Raw genomic sequence first — 25322 nt, forward strand, 5'->3', positions numbered from 1 at the left:
ATCAAAAAATGTAATGAAAGGTAATAGATTTTTTTTTTCATTACATTGGGTGGTACTTTGATAGCTGTAGCCATTTGGAAAGCCACCGCTTCAGTAAAACACACGAAAAAGAATAACCTAGCTAGCCGCTGCGCGAGTGCCTGTAGTGTGGAGCACTTGACTGTGCACCTTACCTTACCAGTTGGTAAACCGGACATGCCTCCTGTACTTAAACTTCAAATATCGTGCTGTTTACATATGCAATATGCCTGTGTTTGTACGGTTTAAATGTGGCTTCGCATTAACTGATTTTAAACTTGTATTGCTTTACAAGTGCAGATTGTCAGCGGCCCTTCCTTTTAATGTTCAGTGAAAAAACGAGATCACGCAACTTTGTGTTACTATTGACTGCATAAGAGTATTCCATAATGAGAGATCTGTTTCATCAGTAAACAGTGTGTGTGTAGACCGGAGTTAGATGAACGGATAACTTGATTACATTCTGCAGATATCCACCACACTAAGGTTACAGGTCGATAACAAGATCTCTTGATGTGCCATTCACAGCAGGGAGGACACACAGGAGGCTGTGTGGTCCAGTGGTTAAAGAAAAGGGCTTGTAACCAGGAGGTCCCCGGTTCAAATCCTTCCTCAGCCACTGACTCACTGTGTGACCCTGAGCAAGTCACTTAACCTCCTTGTGCTCCATCTTTCGGGTGAGATGTAATTGTAAGTGACTCTGCAGCTGATGCATAGTTCACACACCCAAGTCTCTGTAAGTTGTCTTGGATAAAGGCGTCTGCTAAATAAACAAATAATAATAATAACAAGTGGTGTAAACGGGTATGTTAAGGATGTAAACGTCAGACACGACCTGCTGCTTATCTGCCTTTTTAATCATAGGAACCAGTATTTCATAGTTCACATTTGTTAATTGCATTAGTAGTTCTATGTGGTATATAGGGTATGTCCTAACAATTTTCATAGAGGAGCCCATTAGCAATGAACTGATTCAGTGAAAAACACTTCGACTTGAATAACCTGAATATTTTGTAAGGCAGCCCGACATCTCCCTATTGTAATGGTAGTGCACCAGCTCCCCATTCTCCAAAGACAGCACCCCTCCAGAGTTGCTGATACTCAGCAGGGTGGAGTAGTGGTTAGGGCTCTGAACTCTTGACCGGAGGGTCGTGGGTTCAGTCCCAGGTGGGGGACACTGCTGCTGTACCCTTGAGCAAGGTACTTTACCTAGATTGCTCCAGTAAAAACCCAACGGTATAAATGGGTAATTGTATGTAAAAAAATAATGTGATATCTGTATAATGTGATATCTTGTAACAATTGTAAGTCGCCCTGGATAAGGGTGTCTGCTAAGAAATAAATAATAACTGTGTCGTTTTGTGATGTCTGCTGAAAACATATGCAAACTTCTCATTTTAGGATCCACTGTAGAATCCTTTATGTACAGTTTAGGTCCGTGGGCGGTATCTCTCGGTAGTACACTAGATTAGTGGCACTACTGACTGAAAGCCAAAGCTAACTGTGATACTCACAGCTGTAGGAAGAGAAGAGCTTCCAAACAACAGTGTCAAACATTGCAAACCCTCTTTCTGAAATCCACAAACACAATCTGAAACATTGTGTTCTCGGAGAGCTCACAGCATGGTCAGTTTGTGATTCTATTTGGATTATATCAGGGGCGTCTCTGAAGATGTCTGTGGGATGTGGGCATTGCTATATATAGTCAGAATGTGGATTGCACCGTTGAATTTTAAGTATTTTAAGCCCGTTCTCTCACAATTAAATTTAACTCTAATCTTGTCCTTTCTGCAGTACTTGACAACTGTAAATTCACATCAATAATTATTATTATTATTGTCGGGGACGAATTGTTGTGCAGCCATTGCTTACCTGAACATTAGGTAAATCCCAACACTTCACTGCCACTTTACAGCTCTTCTTCCTTCTTTCTTTTTAAAGTTTTTGAGTTAGCATGGAGCTCACAGATGGAAAAATCACAGTGACACTGCCAGTGAACACATGTGATTGAAAATTCCTGGAAGCGTGGTCATATTGAGCTCAGTCTAACAGTGTCCCTCCCTCTGTTTGCCCGTCATTAACCAATGATACAGTCTTTATCATGGCTTAGTGCTGGGAGGTGCACAGTAAAAAGAATGGCAACAATAATACATTATGATAAGGAGTCATCTTCTCGCAGGACGAGATTAGACAGAATTCAATTGAATTCTGATAGAACTGGCCAGCTGACACGGAGCAAGTTTGTGAATGGGTTGTAGATGAGATGTGCTGGTGTAGACGGGCACTAGTGTCAATGACAGGCAGGCTTACAGGCAAGTTTTGCCATAAGTTTTTTTATTATTATTTGAGAGGCATTGCGGCAAGTGGTTTGGACACTTCGGCAATTGCCGTTGGTTATTTCGTGCCCTGCAATAAGGATAATGTTGTTAAAAGGCCAAACTATAATGGCAGGAATGGTTTTATCCCCAATATCTCATATGGTATTAAGTATGGTTTGCAGCTAGTTGAGCCTACATCTCAAATTGTCTAGTAACTTTCTTTTTCTTAATATTTCAACAGGAAACTATGCCCCAGACTGTGATCTTTACCAGCATGCTTGGTTCTGGATGCAGCGGGCAGGTTCAGGTCGATATGGCGGAGAGGAGTGCAGACCCCATTTTTCAAGACGGCCGCCTGATTTCAGGGTCCCTGGAGGCACTGATTGAGCGCCTCGTCCCCACCGTGGAGTACTATCCTGATGTAAGATCCATCCCTGTGTGTGCTGGGCTGTCTCTTCATTTGACAAGCAACTGCTGGGGCTGTGCAGTAGAGTAAACGGCATAAACCTGCTCTTTCACATTTATTTATTTATTTATTTATTTATTTATTTATGTATTTATTTATTGCATGTATATAATGCTTTTTATATAAAAGCATTACAAAGCACTGTACAGTACACTGTTGCAGCAGCAGCAAAGGTCATTCAAAATGATCTAGACAGCATTCAGAATTGGGCAGACACATGGCAAATGACATATGACATTTAATAGAGAAAAGTGTAAAGTATTGCACGCAGGCAATAAAAATGTGCATTATAAATATCATATGGGAGATGCTGAAATTGAAGAAGGAATCTATGGCAAAGGACCTAGGAGTTTATGTAGACGCAGAAATGTCTTCATCTAGACAATGTGGGGAAGCTATAAAAAAGGCCAACAAGATGCTCGGATATATTGTGAGAAGTGTTGAATTTAAGTCAAGGGAAGTAATGTTAAAACTTTACAATGCATTAGTAAGACCTCACCTAGAATGTTGTGTTCAGTTCTGGTCACCTTGTTACAAAAAGGATATTGCTGCTCTGGAAAGAGTGCAAAGAAGAGCAATCAGTATTATCCCGGGTTTAAAAGGCATGTTGTATGTAGACAGGCTAAAAGAATTTAATCTATTCAGTCTTTTCAACAAAGAAGACTATGCGGCGATCTGATTCAAACATTCTAAATCCTAAAAGGTATAGACAATGTCGACCCAGTGGACTTTTTTGACCTGAAAAAAGAAACAAGGACCAGGGGTCACAAATGGAGATTAGATAAAGGGGCATTCAGAACAGAAAATAGGAGGCATTTTTTTACACAGCGAATTGTGAGGGTCTGGAACCAACTCCCCAGTAATGTTGTTGAAGCTGACACCCTGGGATCCTTCAAGAAGCTGCTTGATGAGATTCTGGGATCAATAAGCTACTAACAACCAAACGAGCAAGATGGGCTGAATGGCCTCCTCTCGTTTGTAAACTTTATGTTCTTATGTACATAGCAGAAAAAGAACAAACCACAATACATGTGTATAGCATGTCACACATACAACTGCCACAATCAGACCATTTAAATAAGAGTATACACATAATACAAAAGCAGCAGTTTTACAGTTACATTAAAACTGACGAAAAGAAAGCCATTTTATAAAAGTGCTTTTTTAGTCTTGACATAAAAACTGTAATGGTCCCAGCTTCCCTGACAAATGAAGGCAGAGCATTCCATAATTTAGGAGCACTACAAGAAAAAGCCCTACTTCCCGTGTTGCTTTTGTTGACCCTAGGAATAACCAGCAAACCCCAAATCCTGTGATCTCAGAAAAAAAAGTGCAGTTTGGAAGATACAGAGTCAGTAACTCCTGCAAATAACTAGGTGCTAATCCATTCAGAGCCTTTTAAGTTAACAGCAAAATCTTAAAATCAATTCTATACTGCACAGGGAACCAGTGTAAAGAGGCCAAAACAGGGGTAATATGTTCTTTTCCTGGTTTTAGTCAGAATTCTAGCAGCGGTATTCTGAACAAGCTGCAAGCGGGATACCACACGTTTTGGGACATCAGAAAAAAGTGCATTATAATAATCAGTTCTAGATGAAACATACAGAAATAAGTTTGGTTATATTTCTCAAATGGAAAAGAGATCCTTAATATCGGTCTCAAAAAATAAACAACCCCCAAACTCTTAATTTCTAGTTTAAGTTTTGATGAGAGACTGCAAGGGTCGAGCTCATGTAATCCCACATTTCCTTTTAGTTGGTTCTGTGATCCCACTAGCATAACCTTTGTTTTACCTGAATTCAACATTAGAAAATTCTGTGACATCCAGTGCTTGATGTCTTTAAGGCAAGTAGCTAATAACACCCAGGCAGAAGAAATTCCTGGCTTTAGGGACAGATATAGCTGGGTATCATCAGCATAGCAATGGAAGTTCACTCTGTGTCTGCGGATAATAACAGCAAGGGACCTAGAATGGAGCCTTGTGGGACACCACAGACAACTTCTGATAATGCTGATTCTGTCTTCCTCAAATAGTCACAGAAAACAGTACTGTAGGGAGAATCTTTTGTACTCCAGTTTCTTTTTTAGCTGTACACCTGATAATAGGCTTTGTTATTCTTCTGGTAGTTTTCTGCCCATGCTTGGGGATGTCTGCCCTACAGTGAGATTGCTTCTCAAGAAGTTAGTAGAGCCCTGTAGCCTATCCCTTTGGAGCAATGAGATTCCCCGAGCAGAGTGAGACAATAGCTAGGCAGGGCAGGCTTCTCACTTCAGCATAGCCTGGGTTATATAGCAGCCACAATTAGAAAAAGGGTTTTATAATCATGGTCTTTATTCTTTACAGATAATATACAGTATTAACATCATTTAACATTCAAATGACACAATTACACCCAAGAGGAATTGCTTCTAAGAAAAAACAGTTGTTTTTCAGCCAGCTATGTCACATTAACTGAAGATATAAATATACCTGTAATTAGCATACCTGTTTGATAGATGCAGCCTAATTCTAGCATTGTTGTTTTGTTGCGATAACACAGCTAACGCAAAAACGATAAAGGAAACAAAACAATTATTACAAAATTGTAAAAGGCTGCTTTATTTCGCCATGTTTTTCATTTTGATGTGGTGCTGAGTGTTTGTTTTGGTCAGGAGGTTCCTCCTTAATTGGGTCTCATCTAAAACCTGCCAGCCAAGTGAAGTTTGTATACTTGCAGTACTCTTGCTTTAACAGTAGTTTATTAAAGGCTGTGGTAAGCAGCTGTCCAATACGAGGCACACCCCTACTGGTAGTGCTACTCTTCCAACTCTGCAGCCTCTTCATTGAGCTGGCCCCAGCAGGGTTATGTACCAGGTATTCCTGAAAGTGCCTATTGTGTATCACAGAGCCTTTATCATAGTTTTGTGTCTGGTGACATCTTAACAGAGACTTAATAAAAACTGAATTGGAATCATAGTAAATGAAAATAATGAACATGTGACTGGATTCATTGCTTGTAAAACATGTTGTCATGTTTTTGTGAACGACAGCCACAAAACTGGTACATCTCTGCCAAAGCAAAGGTGCAGCTCCCTTTCAACTGGTGGCACGAAAGGAATAGACAGATATTTTATAGTAAAGTAAGTAGAGATCGTTAATATGTTACAATTTTAAAATATATCCAGAACACATAAGAAAGCTACCATGTTGTATAGTCTATTGTATATACTCAATCTGTGGAGAATGGTAGAGATATCAGGCCTGTGATGTCAGATCTTGCATGCTGGAAGCAAGAATCGATGTGCCATATGCCAGGGGAGGTCAGTGGGTTGTTTGATGTGCATCATATACCACTCTTAGAACTACAGTTACATGTGAGTAACCCTCATTTCTAAGGATGTGAATAAGGTACACTATCCACTTATGGCAAACTCCTAGGAGTTCTCTGGGAGGAGGGGTAAAGGTGCATACCCCCTATTTAGGAAAAAGAGACTGCAGAACCAAGGCTGCAAGACAAGCATCCTAGCATAACTCAAGGTCAATATGGTAATGGGAGGTACAGGTGTGTGCTGACTTCCAGGTAGCAGCCCTGCAGATTTCTGAATAGGAATGTCCCTGGAAGCAGCCATTGAGGCAACAGTATATCTGGTGGAATGAGCCTTATGGTTATTTGAATGCTTTGAAATGCTGGAAAATGGTAGTAGTGCATTGAGACATGTCAATTACTTTCATACTTGCATTGAGATCAATAGCGCATGCAAATATAGTTCTATTTTTGTAAAGTTGATAGGGTTCTGCAGCCTGAAGTGGGCGTGTATGTGTTGAAGTGTACATGTAGATCCATTGCTACAGCACCGGTGGACCATGATGATGGATGTCTCTTGTGTCATCTGGAAAGAGTTGCATGTTCTATGTCTTCCCTGATGTCAGCAGGCTGCGGTTGCTTGTGTTGTCTGGTTCCTTTGGGTGCTTGTGTGAGGTGGGAATGGCGAGTTCAGGTTAAAACCCCAAACACCACATTTGCTTGCTTTTGTGGCAGTGAGTTCAACCCTAACTGCTGCATTAACATTGTTTTTTGCAATGATATACACAAGCAAACATGCTTCACATATCATATAATCACATGCATAAATACAATTCTAATATAAGAAACTATTTATGAATAGTTTGCATTACATTGTAACTCTAAAATCCTAAGACAGACGGCTGTTTCAGTAAATGCATTAATACTGAAACTGATCTAAGATGTTTAATTTATGACATTTCTGGTACGAAGAACCGTAGGCTACACCTTTTCATCACCAAAGCTGTGATCATGTTTTGAATCCTATTGTATTGCTTTTGTTATCACGACTGGCTGATTTTCATTTTGAAACATTTTTGGAATGTCTCAGTTTTTTTCTGAGAACAATTCAGTGTAGGAATGTTCTGTTCAAAACTGCTGTGGTTTGGAGACTGAGTCTTGACAAACATTTCCCAAACAGGCACTCCCAGATGGACTGAAAATGTAGAAGGAAAACATTATTTTACCAGAATCTCCCCCCGCCCCCGCTCTTTCAATATCCAGTAATGTCAACTAGTTTATACAGTACATCTGAAGAGGTGTCTTGGCAAGGTAGCAGGACATAAGAACATAAGAAAGTTTACAAACGAGAGGAGGCCATTCAGCCCATCTTGCTCGTTTGGTTGTTAGTAGCTTATTGATCCCAGAATCTCATCAAGCAGCTTCTTGAAGGATCCAAGGGTGTCCGCTTCAACAACATTACTGGGGAGTTGATTCCAGACCCTCACAATTCTCTGTGTAAAAAAGTGCCTCCTATTTTCTGTTCTGAATGCCCCTTTATCTAATCTCCATTTGTGACCCCTGGTCCTTGTTTCTTTTTTCAGGTCAAAAAAGTCCCCTGGGTCGACATTGGCTATACCTTTTAGAATTTTAAACGCTTGAATCAGATCACCGCGTAGTCTTCTTTGTTCAAGACTGAATAGATTCAATTCTTTTAGCCTGTCTGCATATGACATGCCTTTTAAACCAAGAATAATTCTGATTGCTCTTATTTGCACTCTTTCTAGAGCAGCAATATCCTTTTTGTAGCGAGGTGACCAGAACTGAACACAGTATTCTAGATGAGGTCTTACTAATGCATTGTAAAGTTTTAACATTACTTCCCTTGATTTAAATTCAACACTTCTCACAATATATCCGAGCATCTTGTTGGCCTTTTTTATAGCTTCCCCACATTGTCTAGATGAAGACATTTCTGAGTCAACATAAACTCCTAGATCTTTTTCATAGATTCCTTCTTCAATTTCAGTGTCTCCCATATGGTATTTATAATGAACATTTTTATTGCCTGCATGTAGTACCTTACACTTTTCTCTATTAAATGTAATTTGCCATGTGTCTGCCCAGTTCTGTCTAGATCATTTTGAGTGACCTTTGCTGCTGCAACGGTGTTTGCTACTCCTCCTAAATTTAACAAGTTTGCTTACTATACCAGAATCTAAGTCAATGTAGATTAGGAAGAGCAGAGGATCTAATACTGATCCCTGTGGTGCTCCACTGGTTACCTCGCTCCATTTTGAGGTTTCTCCTCTAATCAGTACTTTCTGTTTTCTACATGTTAACCACTCCCTAATCCATGTGCATTCATTTCCTTGAATCCCTACTGCGTTCAGTTTGAGAATTAATCTCTTATGCGGGACTTTGTCAAAAGCTTTCTGGAAATCTAAATAAACCATGTCATATGCTTTGTAATTATCCATTGTCAATATTGCATCCTCAAAAATACAGCAGGTTAGTTAGACACGATCTCCCTTTCCTAAAACCATGCTGTCTGTCTCCCAGGATACTGTTACCATATAGGTAATTTTCCATTTTAGATCTTATTATAGTTTCCATAAGTTTACATATAATAGAAGTCAGGCTTATTTGTCTGTAGTTACCTGGTTCGGTTGTGTCTTCCTTTTTGTGGATTGGTATTATGTTTGCAATTCTCCAGTCTGACAGGTTGACGTGGGGCATGTTGTCCGTATCCTCCTTTGTAAAAACGTGTGAAAAGTAATCATTTAATATATTTGCTATTTTTTTCTCTTCATCTATGATGTTGCTATGTGTATCTCTTAGACATTTAGCCGTTATAATATTGGAAAAACTTTTTGGAATTGGTTTTAGCCTCCTTGTACTGTACTACCATTAAAAAAGCGCATGCACCTATTTGCGTAGTTATAGTACTGTATACTATATACTGTACTATATAATGGTAGTGTCCTGTGGTCTTTCTAAATGCTACCATCGCAAATTCAGATGCTGGTGTATAAGCTTGTGTGTCTGTTTGTGTACGGTAAGTGAACTGAGGCATAATTAAAAGGACAGGGTGATTGCATGCCAGCGTATTGATTCTTGTGGCCTGGGTTGCTTGTTGAATGGGATGTTCTCTGTCCCCCCAGCGAACCTTCATCTTCACCTTGCTGCTGAGCTCGCGAGCGTTCATTCCCCCTGCGGAGCTGCTGGCACGGGTAGGGAGGCTCTGTCTGAAGAGGAAACAGCAGCTGGAGACGGGAGCCGAGGCAGACAAGGTAACCTTGGAGACCCCACAGAATGGGCACAACTCAAGGAACAGCCATTCTCTTCTTCTTTATTTCTTTGGGTTATAAGTAATGAAAATTGTATGCTTGGCGAGAGTTGCAATGTTCTACTAATAGTCCTTTTGTGTGTGTGTCTATATATATATATATATATATATATATATATATATACAGTGCCTTGCGAAAGTATTCGGCCCCCTTGAACTTTGCGACCTTTTGCCACATTTCAGGCTTCAAACATAAAGATATGAAACTGTAATTTTTTGTGAAGAATCAACAACAAGTGGGACACAATCATGAAGTGGAACGAAATTTATTGGCTATTTCAAACTTTTTTAACAAATAAAAAACTGAAAAATTGGGCGTGCAAAATTATTCAGCCCCCTTAAGTTAATACTTTGTAGCGCCACCTTTTGCTGCGATTACAGCTGTAAGTCGCTTGGGGTATGTCTCTATCAGTTTTGCACATCGAGAGACTGAAATTTTTGCCCATTCCTCCTTGCAAAACAGCTCGAGCTCAGTGAGGTTGGATGGAGAGCATTTGTGAACAGCAGTTTTCAGTTCTTTCCACAGATTCTCGATTGGATTCAGGTCTGGACTTTGACTTGGCCATTCTAACACCTGGATATGTTTATTTGTGAACCATTCCATTGTAGATTTTGCTTTATGTTTTGGATCATTGTCTTGTTGGAAGACAAATCTCCGTCCCAGTCTCAGGTCTTTTGCAGACTCCATCAGGTTTTCTTCCAGAATGGTCCTGTATTTGGCTCCATCCATCTTCCCATCAATTTTAACCATCTTCCCTGTCCCTGCTGAAGAAAAGCAGGCCCAAACAATGATGCTGCCACCACCATGTTTGACAGTGGGGATGGTGTGTTCAGGGTGATGAGCTGTGTTGCTTTTACGCCAAACATAACGTTTGGCATTGTTGCCAAAAAGTTCGATTTTGGTTTCATCTGACCAGAGCACCTTCTTCCACATGTTTGGTGTGTCTCCCAGGTGGCTTGTGGCAAACTGTAAACGACACTTTTTATGGATATCTTTAAGAAATGGCTTTCTTCTTGCCACTCTTCCATAAAGGCCAGATTTGTGCAGTATACGACTGATTGTTGTCCTATGGACAGAGTCTCCCACCTCAGCTGTAGATCTCTGCAGTTCATCCAGAGTGATCATGGGCCTCTTGGCTGCATCTCTGATCAGTCTTCTCCTTGTATGAGCTGAAAGTTTAGAGGGACGGCCAGGTCTTGGTAGATTTGCAGTGGTCTGATACTCCTTCCATTTCAATATTATCGCTTGCACAGTGCTCCTTGGGATGTTTAAAGCTTGGGAAATCTTTTTGTATCCAAATCCGGCTTTAAACTTCTCCACAACAGTATCTCGGACCTGCCTGGTGTGTTCCTTGTTCTTCATGATGCTCTCTGCGCTTTAAACGGACCTCTGAGACTATCACAGTGCAGGTGCATTTATACGGAGACTTGATTACACACAGGTGGATTCTATTTATCATCATTAGTCATTTAGGTCAACATTGGATCATTCAGAGATCCTCACTGAACTTCTGGAGAGAGTTTGCTGCACTGAAAGTAAAGGGGCTGAATAATTTTGCACGTCCAATTTTTCAGTTTTTTATTTGTTAAAAAAGTTTGAAATATCCAATAAATTTCGTTCCACTTCATGATTGTGTCCCACTTGTTGTTGATTCTTCACAAAAAATTACAGTTTCATATCTTTATGTTTGAAGCCTGAAATGTGGCAAAAGGTCGCAAAGTTCAAGGGGGCCGAATACTTTCGCAAGGCACTGTATATATATATATATATATATATATATATATATATATATATATATATATATATATATATATATACCGTAAAACTTCAAATAATTGCCGGGTCTCAAATAACCACCTGTGTCCAATACGCGCTGGGTCTGCAGGCAAATACTGTAAATAAACGCCGGGTCTCAATTAAACACTGTTATTGCCATTGAAGATGAGGAGGAGCTTGAGCGTAATGACCTGCTAATAAGTGACAGCGATGAAAGTGACTCTCAGGATTAATACATAATAATAATACTAGAACATTTAATTTAAGGCAGGCCTACATGTAATGCATATTTATTTAATGTAGTTATTACGTTATTAAAAATTTTGATAATTCTACCCGTGCTGAAAGTAGGCCAGATACAAACCTCTTGGTGTATTTTAATGTGTTTTGTTGTATTAGCAATGTACAAGTTTGAGATTAAACAGTAAATTATTTTTGATAATGATACTTAATGCTTTTATTGTTCATTTTTAAAAACATTTTAGACATTGTTGTTATTATTATTATTATTATTATTACATTTGTTGATTCGTCGGTTTGTTTTCTTTTTACAAAATTTGCCAGGACACAGTTAATGCTTAAGACACAAATATAGCTATGGTTTACTGCAATGTTGGCTGTTGGTATTATAATATTTCTTAGACTTACAATTGTTACAAGACATCACATTATTTTTACATACAATTACCAATTTATACAGTTGGGTTTTTACTGGTGCAATCTAGGTAAAGTACCTTGCTCAAGGGTACAACACCCTCACCTGGGATTGAACCCACGACCCTCCAGTAAGGAGTCCAGAGCCCTAACCACTACTCCACACTGTTGCCCTGTGTAGGTAATTAGATAGCTAATTGCAAATGTAAAAAATAACTAAACAGCAGCTGCACAAGCTAGTTGCTTGCGTGCCTTGCAGTGAAAGAAAAGTTCCTGTATGTATGCTGCAGACGCGCTGTAATTTCGACACTATAGTATCGAAGACGTAAGATCTGATATCTCAGCCGTCCAATCACCAATCTTTTTTTTTTCATAACCATGACAACGGTGCTGAGGTGGGTGGGACGGATATATTTTTTGAACCACAAGGATGAGCTAGACTCGCCGTAGCGGACTACAGTCTGATACGGTTTGGCATGAAATGTTTTTAATTGTCAGTCGCTCCATAACTGGGTGGGCCCAGGCCCCTCAGAACCAAGCGTGGCGCCGCCCCTGCAGTATGTAGTGTGAGTTTTGTACGAAAGTAGGGTCAGGTGCTGCAGGGAAAACAAAGTTTATTTCTCAAACTGACCATTTAAAAAATGTGACAGCAGAACACACAGAAATACTTGGGACTGTAATTAGGAAGTGAAATATATACTGCAGCTTACCTGATTGCAGTAAACAAAGAAAAAAATAAACACGCCATTTACTAAATTTAGCTCTCAGACTGTGCTAATATGTCATATGAGTTCCTAAGAACAGCCGACGGCACAATATTCTGCATACCAATAAACACACCCAGGTAATGTCCTTCTGGGCAGTCTTGGTGGAGCATTTGTCATGTGATTAGTCATTGCTGATGTCATTACTGATGACATTGAACTGCAACCTTAATGTTATTTTAACAAAGTTTTTGTTACTGAATATATATATATATATTATAAAATTCTAATAAAACTGGTAAGAGCGAGCAACACCAAGTGTAAGCCACACCAATTTTTTTTTTAAAAATTTATTTCTTACATATAAAAAGAGAACTCTGGCGTTTCGTCCAGCTTCAAATACTCAATACTCAAATACTTCTTTTATGAACCAGTTGCACAGAAATCCTTTCCTTGAAGCAGACTTTTTATAACCAGGCCAGATGTTTTACATACAGGTGTATCTTAGAAGTGCTCTAAAAATGTGAGCAAGGAATGAAAAAACGAAGCACTGCTGTGGAAGCTGATTCACACGGTACTGCAAGAAATGTCTTGATGAGGTTCTTGCTTGGATCAATAAACAACAAAATGAGCAAGATGGGACAAATGGACCTCCTCTTGTTTGTAACATTTCTTATGTTCTTAAGTCACCTACAACATAACACCTCCATGAATCTATACTGTTCAAATATTTTAGAAAGTAAAACAGTTAAACACAGAGTATAATGCTAGACTAGACTAGCCCGATTGATTCATGTACACTGTAAAACACTTCTTTTTAAACAAACACAGTAATGTGTTACATTAGGGAATGCACACAAACGTTGTATTCTTTCATTTTAAACACCGCGTTCGTTTTAGTGTTGGATATTTTGAAAATCACTGCTTATAAATAATTAATAAAATTAGTTCAGCGGATAAAAAAAAACAACTTTTTGACAAAATGCATTACTAAAAACACTGCTAACATATGCAATTCAATAGTGAAAAATGAAAATATAAGCATTCTATTTAAACGCTACATTTCCAAAACAAAACAAATAGGCCACTAATGTAGATGCCTTCCTCTTACGTGCTATTACAACATAATTCTGTTTTAAGCCAAATGTCTCCATCAAAACAAAGCCCATGTGCACAGAGGCCATTCGGCCCATCATGCTCGTTTGGTTGTTACAAATCTTGCAAAGAAAGTAAATTAGACAAGACTACCACTATACTTACTATAATAAACTGCAAGTACTTTTCATTGCTTTCATGCTGACCCTGTAGCCGTCTGCAGGGGCAGACTTGTGTTGTGTGACTCGGAGCCTCTGCAGGGGAGGCGTCACATTGATCCTGTTAGGGAAGCTGATAATATGCTAGCAGTGAAGTCTCTATTCATCCTGGTCTTTCCGCCGCTCATGCATGCAATTCAAGACACAGGATTTTCACATCTGTCACATTTCATGCACACAAAATACTGATTAACACAAAACACAAAAATCCAAAGAATATAAAAACATCGTTACATTTGACGTGGTAGAGTTTTAATGACACGTCGGTAAATTTTATTTTTACACTTTCTAGCAAATGCACTGTATGACGAAGTAAACAAGCATCAATGAAATCCATTTGATCAGCTTCTAGCACATTCCTGTTTTATGTGTTATCTTTGCTGTGACTTTTTTGTGTAAGTAATATGCACTGAAATTCACTTAAACTAAAAGAACGGAAGAAACTACAGTCAATGTGAACTTTGGCAAAGAGATTGAGGTGGCGATTTCAAAGATATTTCAATAAATTGGTGGCATTTTCTCCGTTTTGTTTTTCACTTCTTTAAAACACGTTCGATATTTTGACTGTCCGTGTTGAACCAAATTGCCGTTGTCATCTGGCTGAAATCCAAAATAGTTCCACACCAAGCTTCTCTCTCCGGCATTCGCCATGAGCACGGTATCGAAAAACCGTCATACTTCGATATATTTATTTTATCCCGATATTAGGTATCGTAGGATTTTGGTATCATGATATACATAGGTATCGATATACTGCGGAACACTGGGTGCGTTCACGCCACGCAGACATTCGCCATTCTGCGCAGATTCTGTAGCCAATGAATTTTCAGAATCTTTGCAGAATCTGCGCAGACTTAGCAAAGTCTGCGTCTCGTGAACGCACCCACTGTGTCCATGTGATTGCATTGTTTACAGGCTCCCCCAGAACTACAGATCCCAGTGGCCTGACGTCACTTACACACAGTTTTGCTGACCCAATCAGCAAACGGCCTGTGTAACAAGCACACTCTCAAGCAACACTAAACGTGATTCTGTGTATATTCATGTGCGTCTAGCTAAAGTGCATTAATAAGAGGGCTATTTTGTACTTGTGTTTATTCTTCTGTGGGTCTGCAAGCAACTTAAAAGCAGTATGTCTTTCACAAGGGGCAACATATACAAAGGTAAATACAATTGTATTCATGTTGTACTTTCTGTACCTTTTACCCAAGTTATTTTTTTGTGTATTGCATTTTAAATGCATTTGCTTGAAGCAGTGTATTAAATCAAATTTCTTTAAATGTGAATGCCCAACTGTGAATATATATGTTCTTGCTTTGTTTTATGTTTATTTCTTTTTATTTTCTGTTCATAGTTATATTTTGTGGAGGCTGTGTGGTTCAGTGGTTAAAGAAAAGGTTTGGAACCAGGAGGTTCCTGGCTTTAAATCCCAGCTCAGCCTCTGACTCACTCTGTGACCTTGAGCAAGTCACTTAACTTCCTTGTGCTCTGTCTTTAAGATGAGGTGTGAAACCGAGGTCCTAATTTAAGTGACCCTGCAACAGTGATTGTTGTTGCATAGTTCACAGCTTAGTCTCTGAAGTTGCCTTGGATAAAAATGTCTGCTAAATAAATAAATAATCATATTATTATATACTGCTAATATAGTTATTCATTATAAATAACACGTTTAAACAGGAAACTTGTTTTCATGTCTTCTACAATAAAATCCTTCTTATACTTTTTACCCAACTCACTAAGTTATGCTTAAGTTTAAACTGAGTATAATTAAATGGCTTGCTGCTGCCCATTTACAAGACTGTAATCCTGTGTCTCTAGTGAGGTGTGTCAGTGCTGCTGCTCTGAGGCACACAATCCTGTTTAAGTGTTTGTTTATTTTAAATAGTTCAGTTAGGTTGGAGCAGTGTGTTTAACATGTGCTTTACTGCAATATGTTAGTAGGTGGCATTTTTTGTTTCATACTTCCTGCTCTACCTGGTTGTGGTTGTTTTTCTTTGCACAGTATATTTATAATTGTTTCAAGTATGTTGATAAAGCACACTACTTTATGACTGCTTTTTTCAACTTTTATTCCTACACGTTCCTGTGGGGTTAAAATAATTCTATTGATGTGGAGACAGTAGTTAAAGTGTATTCTTAAATTCCCCTTACTGTGCAGCACAGTCTGTGCTCTTGAATTAAATAAAGATAGACAGGAAACGCAACCTGAAAATGATAAGGATCTCTGCTGCCATCCGGACCTATGCTATGCCGGCTTAAGTCTGAGTTGTAAATGCAAATGAGGTTTAGCAGTGTAATAATTATTATGTTATACAAAACCACGTTACCCCGACTAGCTTCAAACACCTTGCCCCCCCCCCCCTCCCCTCCCATATTAATTCTGCAGACGCTCATGTGTATGTTAATAATACACATAAAATAATAAGCTTTTCGAATAGCATTGCAGTACTAGGCTTGCTGTTTCCAGTTTCTAAAGGTTTCAATTAAATTTAAGCACATTTAGCCATGTTAAGCATTTTTTATTTCACAATAAGCCTTTTAGGATATCTAATTTGTAATTTCTGGTGAATACCATTTGTTTATTTCAAATAGTAAAACATGTCAGATATTTGTTCTGATATTTGTCCCAGCACTAAAATATAATGGCAATAAGTTGCATTTTTTTTTAATATATATTTTCTGACATTTAGTGAAAGTCAGGCAAAAGAAAGGTTTCAATTTTAACAGAACTGAAGAAAACTGACCCCATCATCTTCCTCGCTCGACTCGCCTTAATAAACTCAGCCCCCATTTGTTTCGGTGCCCTTACCTTAAACCTAAACCTAACCCTTAAGAATCATCTGATGCCCTGAAGACAGTTTCTAGTGGACATTCTTTTGTGCTGCGGCTGGGGCTACGATCACCTGAAGGTAAGCCACTCGTCATGTGACATGAGTCACCTGCATAGGTTTCGTTATGAGTCGATTACTCCGTCATTTTAGCAGCCAAATCGAAGGGTGTCATACCGTTGTAAAGCTTAGAATCTCAGCCGGTAACAAAAAATACAAAGCCCAGCCAATTGGATTAGATATCTTCTGAAAGGGCAGGCGTAGGTGTTTCCAATGCCTTGGATGTTTGACTTGGTTGCCTAGCTAGAGATAGTTGTAAGCTAATTTGGTAAAAATTTACATATATTCTCATCTCTGCCACATATAGTATGTCTGATCCTGTTGCAGCTTATATAATATGAAAGGACATTTTGTGGCCTTTCATTTGATATGTTACATGCATGCAGCACAAACTATCCAGTAGTTACACATACATACATGAAGACAGTGAAATGCAGGTGGAAATAGGGCTTAGTGTATAGTGTTAAGTTCAGGCACACAGGAATGTTCCCAAGACGCTCAATTTAAAAAAAAAAACAAACAAACAAAAAAACCTTTGATCTTGTTCGCCCTGAGAAATACAAACAGACAGAATTTCTTTGGAAAGTTTGGAATTTATTTAACCTTCTATCTGGGTGAATGTTTTCACTTTCATTCCATTCCAAAATAAGCATGTATTTTAAACCTCTCTAAGAACATATATTTTTTAATTTCCCTATTTAACAATTACATAAGAACATAAGAAAGTTTACAAACGAGAGGAGGCCATTTGGCCCATCTTGCTCGTTTGGTTGTTAGTAGCTTATTGATCCCAGAATCTCATCAAGCAGCTTCTTGAAGGATCCCAGGGTGTCAGCTTCAACAACATTACTGGGGAGTTGGTTCCAGACCCTCACAATTCTCTGTGTAAAAAAGTGCATCCTATTTTCTGTGCTGAATGCCCCTTTATCTAATCTCCATTTGTGACCCCTGGTCCTTGTTTCTTTTTTCAGGTCAAAAAAGTCCCCTGGGTCGACATTGTCTATACCTTTTAGGATTTTGAATGTTTGAATCAGATCACCGCGTAGTCTTCTCTGTTCAAGACTGAATAGATTCAATTCTTTTAGCCTGTCTGCATACGACATGCCTTTTAAACCTGGGATAATTCTGGTTGCTCTTCTTTGCACTCTTTCTAGAGCAGCAATATCCTTTTTGTAACGAGGTGACCAGAACTGAACACAATATTCTAGGTGAGGTCTTACTAATGCATTGTAAAGTTTTAACATTACTTCCCTTGATTTAAATTCAACACTATATCGTTATATTAAACGTTTCACCAAGTTATTTATTGCTGGCCTCTAATTAAGTGGTGCTCCGCAGCATGTATATATTTAAATATTCATTCATCTTACTGACTGACACACTGTTTGGTATGCATTCTGGGAGCTGTAGTTCTACGTGAACCATGTTCTTCTGGAGCGCATGTCAACGTGATTGCATTCTTTACAGGCACCCCAGAACTACATATTCCAGAGTGGCTGACATGCATGGGCGGGATTCCTTGCAAAGAGGATTTAAGTCCCGGATGCTAGGCGGTTATCTTCTTATTATTAATAACTCAGGAACCGTTTCATATTTTTTCACCAAACCTTTGAAAGGTCCTAGCATGTGTACCTTACTTGGCTTGGTGCAGAAGTTCAGTACCATGTAACCTGTACATGAGAGCAAAAAATGCAAAAAACCCATGTTAAGTATAGGGGGGGAAAAAGGGAACTTTTACAAAAAAAACGGGTATCCAGATCTCAGAAACCGCACAAGGTGGGGTCACCTAACTCCCCAGGCTTTCACAGCATTGCAAATCAATGCAACCTGCAAATCTGTGGGCAATTTCAACAAACCATGCCCAAGTTATTGAAGTGCAAAGTTAGGGGTTTTATATATATGCGCACTCACACTTGCAGGAAGATGAGCCCTGTTTCATGGTTCTGTTGTGATTAGAAGATAACAGGGGAATTGTTTGGGAATCCAGCTGTGTTGTTCAGCTCCAGAGAAGGGCTTTGTAGAAATGCCTGTTCTTCTACAGTGCCATTGTCAAGCTGCAAGGAAGTTCTTAATTCTAGAGAAAGCTTATTATCAAAGGCACTTTTCTGATAGTATGACAACTTGGATAAAAAATGTATTTTGAAAAACAAATTTTAGTTCAGAGGTGACCAGAATATCCCTCATAATGCGGGAAAGTACTGTACAAAGTCCTTGTTCAGAATTCTATTGCTTTAAATAGATTTACTCCCTCAGATAAGAGTGGGAGGCTTCACTTCCCACACACCCTAGTTATATTTGAATTTGCAGCTTGGACTTTAGGTGAATCTCAATTGCACAGAAAATAAAAAATTCCCTTAAAGAAACCATGAGATCAATAATTCAGAGATGGCTTTTCACTGAGTATTGTGTTCCCTGTAACTGTAGAGCTGTGATCTCATTACTGTAGATGATGCTTCAAGGCAGTATTACAATGCAAACACTCTCTCCTGGCTCTGAAAGGCTGCCATTGTTTTTCACTAGATTCGGAATAGGAGTGGATCATCCAAGCTGCCTTAATGGAGGCTGTGTGGTCCGGTGGTTAAAGTAAAGGTCCCTGGTTCAAATCCCGGTTCACTCGCTGACTCACTGTGTGACCCTGAGCAAGTCACTTAACCTCCTTGTGCTCCGTCTTTCGGGTGAGACGTAGTTGTAAGTGACTCTGCAGCTGATGCATAGTTCACACCCCCTAGTCTCTGTAAGTCACCTTGGATAAAGGCGTCTGCTAAATAAACAAATAATAATAATGAATAGTCACTGCTAATTTTATAGTGTGGTGACAGGATCAATGAAGTCAAATGGAAAGAAAGAAACAAAGGGAAAGTTAATAATAAAAACAGTGGACATGACAGATAAGAGACGAGACATTTGAATTGGTGTGCTGCCGTAGACTGAGACCAGGCCTTGTACTGGTCTGCACTGCGCATTCCTGGGGGCTCGACGTCAGTGTAAGAACAGTCCGGACCACAAATGAGGAACACATGTTGTTTTGATACTTTGTTGTGGCGTCTCTCACATCGGAGCAATATGTTGCATAACCACATCTGCTTTTACTTCCTGAGGATCTGCAGCGTATGTGTCTGGAAGTTTTCCCTTTTTTGACTTGAAGGTACATTTTCAAATATTTATGCTTCGGTGGAAAATGTCTTTATCACATCGGGGTCCTCCCAGGCCTGTTTTAAACACACACTATCTCCATGCTATCTGGTACTTTTTTGTTTTGCATCAATAAAATAATGGTACAGTACAATGTGTGTTTTAATGACACGCATGAGAATGAAATGATGTAGCCCCTAGGCCACTCCAACACGTCTGCGCAGTATTGTTATTGTGAAGGAGAGAGAACATTAATATAGAGTGATAGGGGCCAGTGTTAGGCCATCATAAATATAGATATATAGATATATAAATATAGATATTTTAAAAAGTTGTTTTGTTTAACCCATCATTTTCAATCCTAACCAAATATTTTCAAGGTTTATATTATAATAAGAGTCAGAGAAACCTGTACATATAGTTTTCATCTGGTACAGTTTTCAAAACATAAACCTGTAAAACACAAATACATTTCCACCCAACTTTTGAAACCTGAGCTGGGTTACAAACTAACATCACCTTTATAGAAAAATTGTAGATTATTCAAATAGACCCAATGTTCACAACATTCAGCTGTTTAGTTTTTCCTCTGTCAAGGCATCTAGTCGGCTTTACTGTTTGAGCAGGCTCTTGGGTTGAACATTGTAATCTGGTTTGAACTTTACAACAGTGACAGTGCCTCCACGCCCAACCAACTTCCGTGGTTATTGGAGATGTAGAAACAAAACAAACACTGATGTCACTGGAAGAAGGCTGAAAGCTACAGACTTTGTTTATATGCAAATTGCCATCTGATGTGCGTTGATGGGGAAGGATGTTTTGCAAGTAAGAAGGCTCCACCCAAATTGGTAATTGTAATGGCAGGTCTGGGGCCAGGAGGATGCCTTGCAGCTGCTGGATGACACCAGGAACTGGGGGTGAGGGCGAAGCGACAGGACAGGGTGCTGCCAGGAAACAGGCCTGCTTGTGATTGGAAAGGAAAGGCAGATGATGCAGGAGCCTGGCCCGGAGTAGCTGACAAACAGGGGTGTGTGTTTACTGGAGATGCTTTACTTGTGTGTAATTACAGCAGCATGTACGTGAAAAGCAGTTTGGGAAATGTATTAAACTGCCACCTCTTGGCTGACTTCATGACCTTAAACTTGAGTGACTAGACCTGCTAAAGAGCCTGTACTTGCTCTGGGAAGCAGCTCAAAGAATCCTACACATTGTAGTCAGATTTATGCTTTATGAATGTAGCCCAATGTAGAACCTTGGATCTTTCTTGGATAATTAATAAAATATTTATAATTTAGATGAATATATTAAAGCTATAACTTGGCTTTACCACATGCCTGTTGGATTTGGACCATATTTGAACACCCTGGAGTGGTGTTGTGTTTATACAATGGCATCCCCCATCCCTCCTAAGTGAATTGGCAGTCAAGTCAATCTGACAGCAGTTCTAAAAGTTCCAAGCTGGGCTTTAAAAAAAAAAAAGTCCATCGTTGATGCTGATGAAAAATAGTCCATAAGGTCATCATATGTTTAGTGATCCAGATCATGACTTGCATATCCTGGTTCAAATCGTGACATTAGTATATTATGACTATTATATTGATACTTTAGCCCTTGTGAGCAGACTGACGATGCTGGTGTGAAATGAGGAAGGGTTTTTAAACTCTTGGTAATTCCCAGTTTAAGACATCAACAGACAGAATTTATTGCAGGAAAAGGCCATGAAAAGAGGAACCATGGAAAGTACAGGAAATTCCTGTGTAAAAAGTACCCGTTTCCACTCTGTATTGCTGTCTTGGTGGTTTTGTTTACCCAGTGCTGAGTTTCTCTGACAGTGAAACACTCTGGGCACAGTCATGTGTTCTGCTGCTTGGTAACGCCTCCTTCTCTCCTGTTGTTGATGTATCATAGTTACACGCCTTTGTTTCTGCAGTATGTTTTCACTAGAAAGATTATGCTGAGAGCTTGTGATTCTGGGGTCAGTCTCTGAGCATGCAGAGTTAATTGCATATTCAGGTTAGAATCATTAAAATTAAGGTAGTGGTGTCTTTACTAGTGTGGCTAGGGGGAGCCCACCTGTTATGTTCAGAATCTAAATACATCTGTTTTGTTTTGGGTCATATTGACCGGTGCAATTTCAGACAAATTGAAACAGCGTGAATTGATCATATTTTTCTTTGCATGCTGTAGCTTTTACTTTATGTTAAATATTAGGGCACGTGTAATAGTTTATTCCAATGATTGATTTAGAGATCGATCTTTCTTGTATTGAAAAAATTAGAAAGGGTCTGAACAGACCCATTAACCACACTAAGCCTACTGCTGCAGCCCAACATATTACTATGAATACATATTAAATCCATTATTCTTTCTTTCTATGGCTCTAAATTACTCAAGCTCCTGACACATAAAAAAACAGGCGGTATTGTTGGCAGTCATGGTATACTTAAACCGCTGTTATTAAAATAATAAGCAAGCCAATACCCAACGAGACAAGAACCAGACCGCACAGCCAATACCCAGCGGGACAAGATCCAGACCGCATAGCCAATACCCAACGGGACAAGATCCAGACCGCATAGCCAATACCCAACGGGACAAGATCCAGACCGCATAGCCAATACCCAACGGGACAAGAACCAGACCGCACAGCCAATACCCAACGGGACAAGAACCAGACCGCACAGCCAATACCCAATGGGACAAGAACCAGACCGCATAGCCAATACCCAACGGGACAAGATCCAGACCGCATAGCCAATACCCAACGGGACAAGATCCAGACCGCATAGCCAATACCCAACGGGACAAGAACCAGACCGCACAGCCAATACCCAACGAGACAAGAACCAGACCGCACAGCCAATACCCAACGGGACAAGAACCAGACCGCATAGCCAATACCCAACGGGACAAGATCCAGACCGCATAGCCAATACCCAACGGGACAAGATCCAGACCGCATAGCCAATACCCAACGGGACAAAAACCAGACCGCACAGCCAATACCCAACGGGACAAGAACCAGACCGCACAGCCAATACACTTTTCAAAAATTCCAGTCTGATTTGAAAAAATTAGTTTGGACATTTTGCCAAAGTAACACTGAAACAATAAAATTCACACTTTGCACGTTGTGGAAATTACCTTTACCACAGGAAGGGATTGGTACCAGGAAAGAGGAAGTGTAGACTTGCGTTTTCTTCAGTGTGGTGCTTAAAATATCTGCATATCTCCAATAAAAAAAAGAACAAACATCTTCAGCACAATAAGGGAATCAGTAATAATATTGCTATAATAAAACAAGAGGGGGGGGGGATTTTAAAGTTTGTTAGCTCTCCTTAAAACCTTTATTATTTATTTAAAATAGAATGGAACACCTCTACAGTAAAGTTCTGTTTATGAAATAGTTTATCAGACGTAAAGCATTTTATTGGTTTCTACTGTGATGAACACAGACCTCACTCCCTGTCCCTCTCACACAGGTGAACATGAAACCCTTCTCTGCCAAAATCATCCAGCTCCTCCGGGAATGGACAGAGACGTTCCCGTATGACTTTCAGGATGAAAGGGCGAGAAAGGAGCTGAAGGAAATCGCATGGAGGATAACCCAGTGTGACGAGGTGAGCAGGAACTAAACTCTTCTGAAAGAAGTTACTCTACATAGACCACTGTGTTTGAATGTCCGCCCCCTGCTTGGCCAGGTTTTAAAACTCCTCTCTTTTTTGGAGGCCTGTGTGTTAACTTGCTTATTTCCATGTATTCACTGTGGATGAAGGTCACCGTACCCTCCTTTTCCTGATACTGACTTGAAATGTGAATTTATGGCTCTGCTTGAGATGATTGTGCTGCAGTAATGTTTCCCATTAAATTTCAACAAATCAAGGTATTATAATGGAACTGCTGTGAATGTTTACCCTGTCAAGTAAAGGAATAATTACCATTATACTGTACATTACAAATGCCTTTTATGTACATTGATATAACTATTACTGTAGTCCAAGCAGAGTCCAACCAAAAGTAGCACTTTTCAAATTCAGATTGCAGCAAGAAAGAAAAAAGCACTCTGCTCAAACAAGTGAAGTTTCAGTGAAGTTTTTTTTATGATGCTCCAGTCTGGATCAAATCTATTGAACACTTATCGGTTTAAAGCAACATTTTCAATTCACAATTAAATGCTTTATGAAAAAGCCCTGACTTGGCCAAGTAAAAAATAAATACATTAAAAAGTTATCAATTTAATGTTACGTCTCGGGCTGTGTCTTATTTAGAACCCCTCTATGTGTGATAAAAAGCTATACAAACAACTGTGGTGTGCTCCTAATCACGAGTGTGCCATTAGTCAGATTTTTTTTTTTTAGAGGACTTTTGAGCCCAATTGTGCTGGAAACTCCCAGGAGTACCGAAGAACCTGAACCAAAGGACAGGATTCGTATGTGCTTTGACTGGGAGTCTATTTCTGGACTCAGAAATAGATATCCTGACTTTAGTTGAGACATGGCTGAAACAGGACGAGACTGTGCCACTAATAGAGGCCTGTTTCTCCTTCTACCAGAAGGCACGAAATCAAGGTCGGGGTGGTGGCATTGCGACCATTGAAGAGGTGAAGAGCTTGATCTTTATCTTGAAAACACAACCTATATCTTAATAATTTACCGACCACCTAGACCAAATTATCTTTTTCTCTCTGAAATTGCCGAATTATTTGCAATGACTGTCAAACACGATAGAAATTTAATACTAGTTGACTTTAATATACATGTTGATATGGATCTAAATCCCCTTGCTAGAACTTTTAGGTCACTGTTAGATTCACTTTTCTCAAAGTGTTACTGGTCCCACCCATATTCATGTCCATACCTTGGACTTAATCATCACACGCGGTTTAAATATTCTAAATATATTAATCACAAACCTCATGTTTCTGACCATTCTGCCATCCTCTTTGAAATATCACTACCTAGCTCTACTAAACACACAGTGTGCTATATTAAACCCGCCCTAATGTAACTCACAAGCCACTCATTTATTTTTGGAAGCATTGCCTACTCAAGCCCCCATCCAGTTGACATGTTGGTGGACTATTACAACACCACCCTGAGCGCTATCTTTGACACTATAGCACCTATCAAAAATAAGAAAGTTGCTGTTGCATGATTCTCCCCATGCTTCAACAAAACTACACGAGCACTTGAACATACATGTAGAAAACTAGAACGTAGATGGAAAGATACTGCAGGTCTTCTTACTCGCTTGGAAAGATATCTTGAAATATAAGGCTGCCCTGTCTTCAGCTAGATCAGCTTATTACTGAAATCTTATAGATAACCAACACTTTCTTTTTAAAACAATAGCCAGACAATTAATCATCAGAAAGAGCTCTCCTTGGTGCACTGTCACCAGTTAGCAGTGATGATTTTATGAACCATTTCAACCAAAAAAT

The 25322-nt window shown here is 39.4% G+C and overlaps 1 protein-coding gene across 2 annotated transcripts in view; it reads left to right on the plus strand.

The window, feature by feature from the left end:
• LOC117418613 (ras-GEF domain-containing family member 1A-like) overlaps positions 1–25322 on the plus strand; it is a 78378-nt gene that overhangs the window by 32482 nt on the left and 20574 nt on the right. For both annotated transcript variants that reach the window (XM_034031805.3, XM_034031803.3), the window contains exons 2-4: positions 2578–2757; positions 9230–9358; positions 23365–23502. In XM_034031805.3, the coding sequence (XP_033887696.1) occupies positions 2584–2757; positions 9230–9358; positions 23365–23502 (441 nt within the window). In that variant the 5' untranslated portion in view covers positions 2578–2583. The remainder of the gene's footprint in view (positions 1–2577; positions 2758–9229; positions 9359–23364; positions 23503–25322) is intronic.

Source organism: Acipenser ruthenus, chromosome 13, assembly GCF_902713425.1.
Source record: "Acipenser ruthenus chromosome 13, fAciRut3.2 maternal haplotype, whole genome shotgun sequence".
Taxonomy (NCBI): domain Eukaryota; kingdom Metazoa; phylum Chordata; class Actinopteri; order Acipenseriformes; family Acipenseridae; genus Acipenser; species Acipenser ruthenus.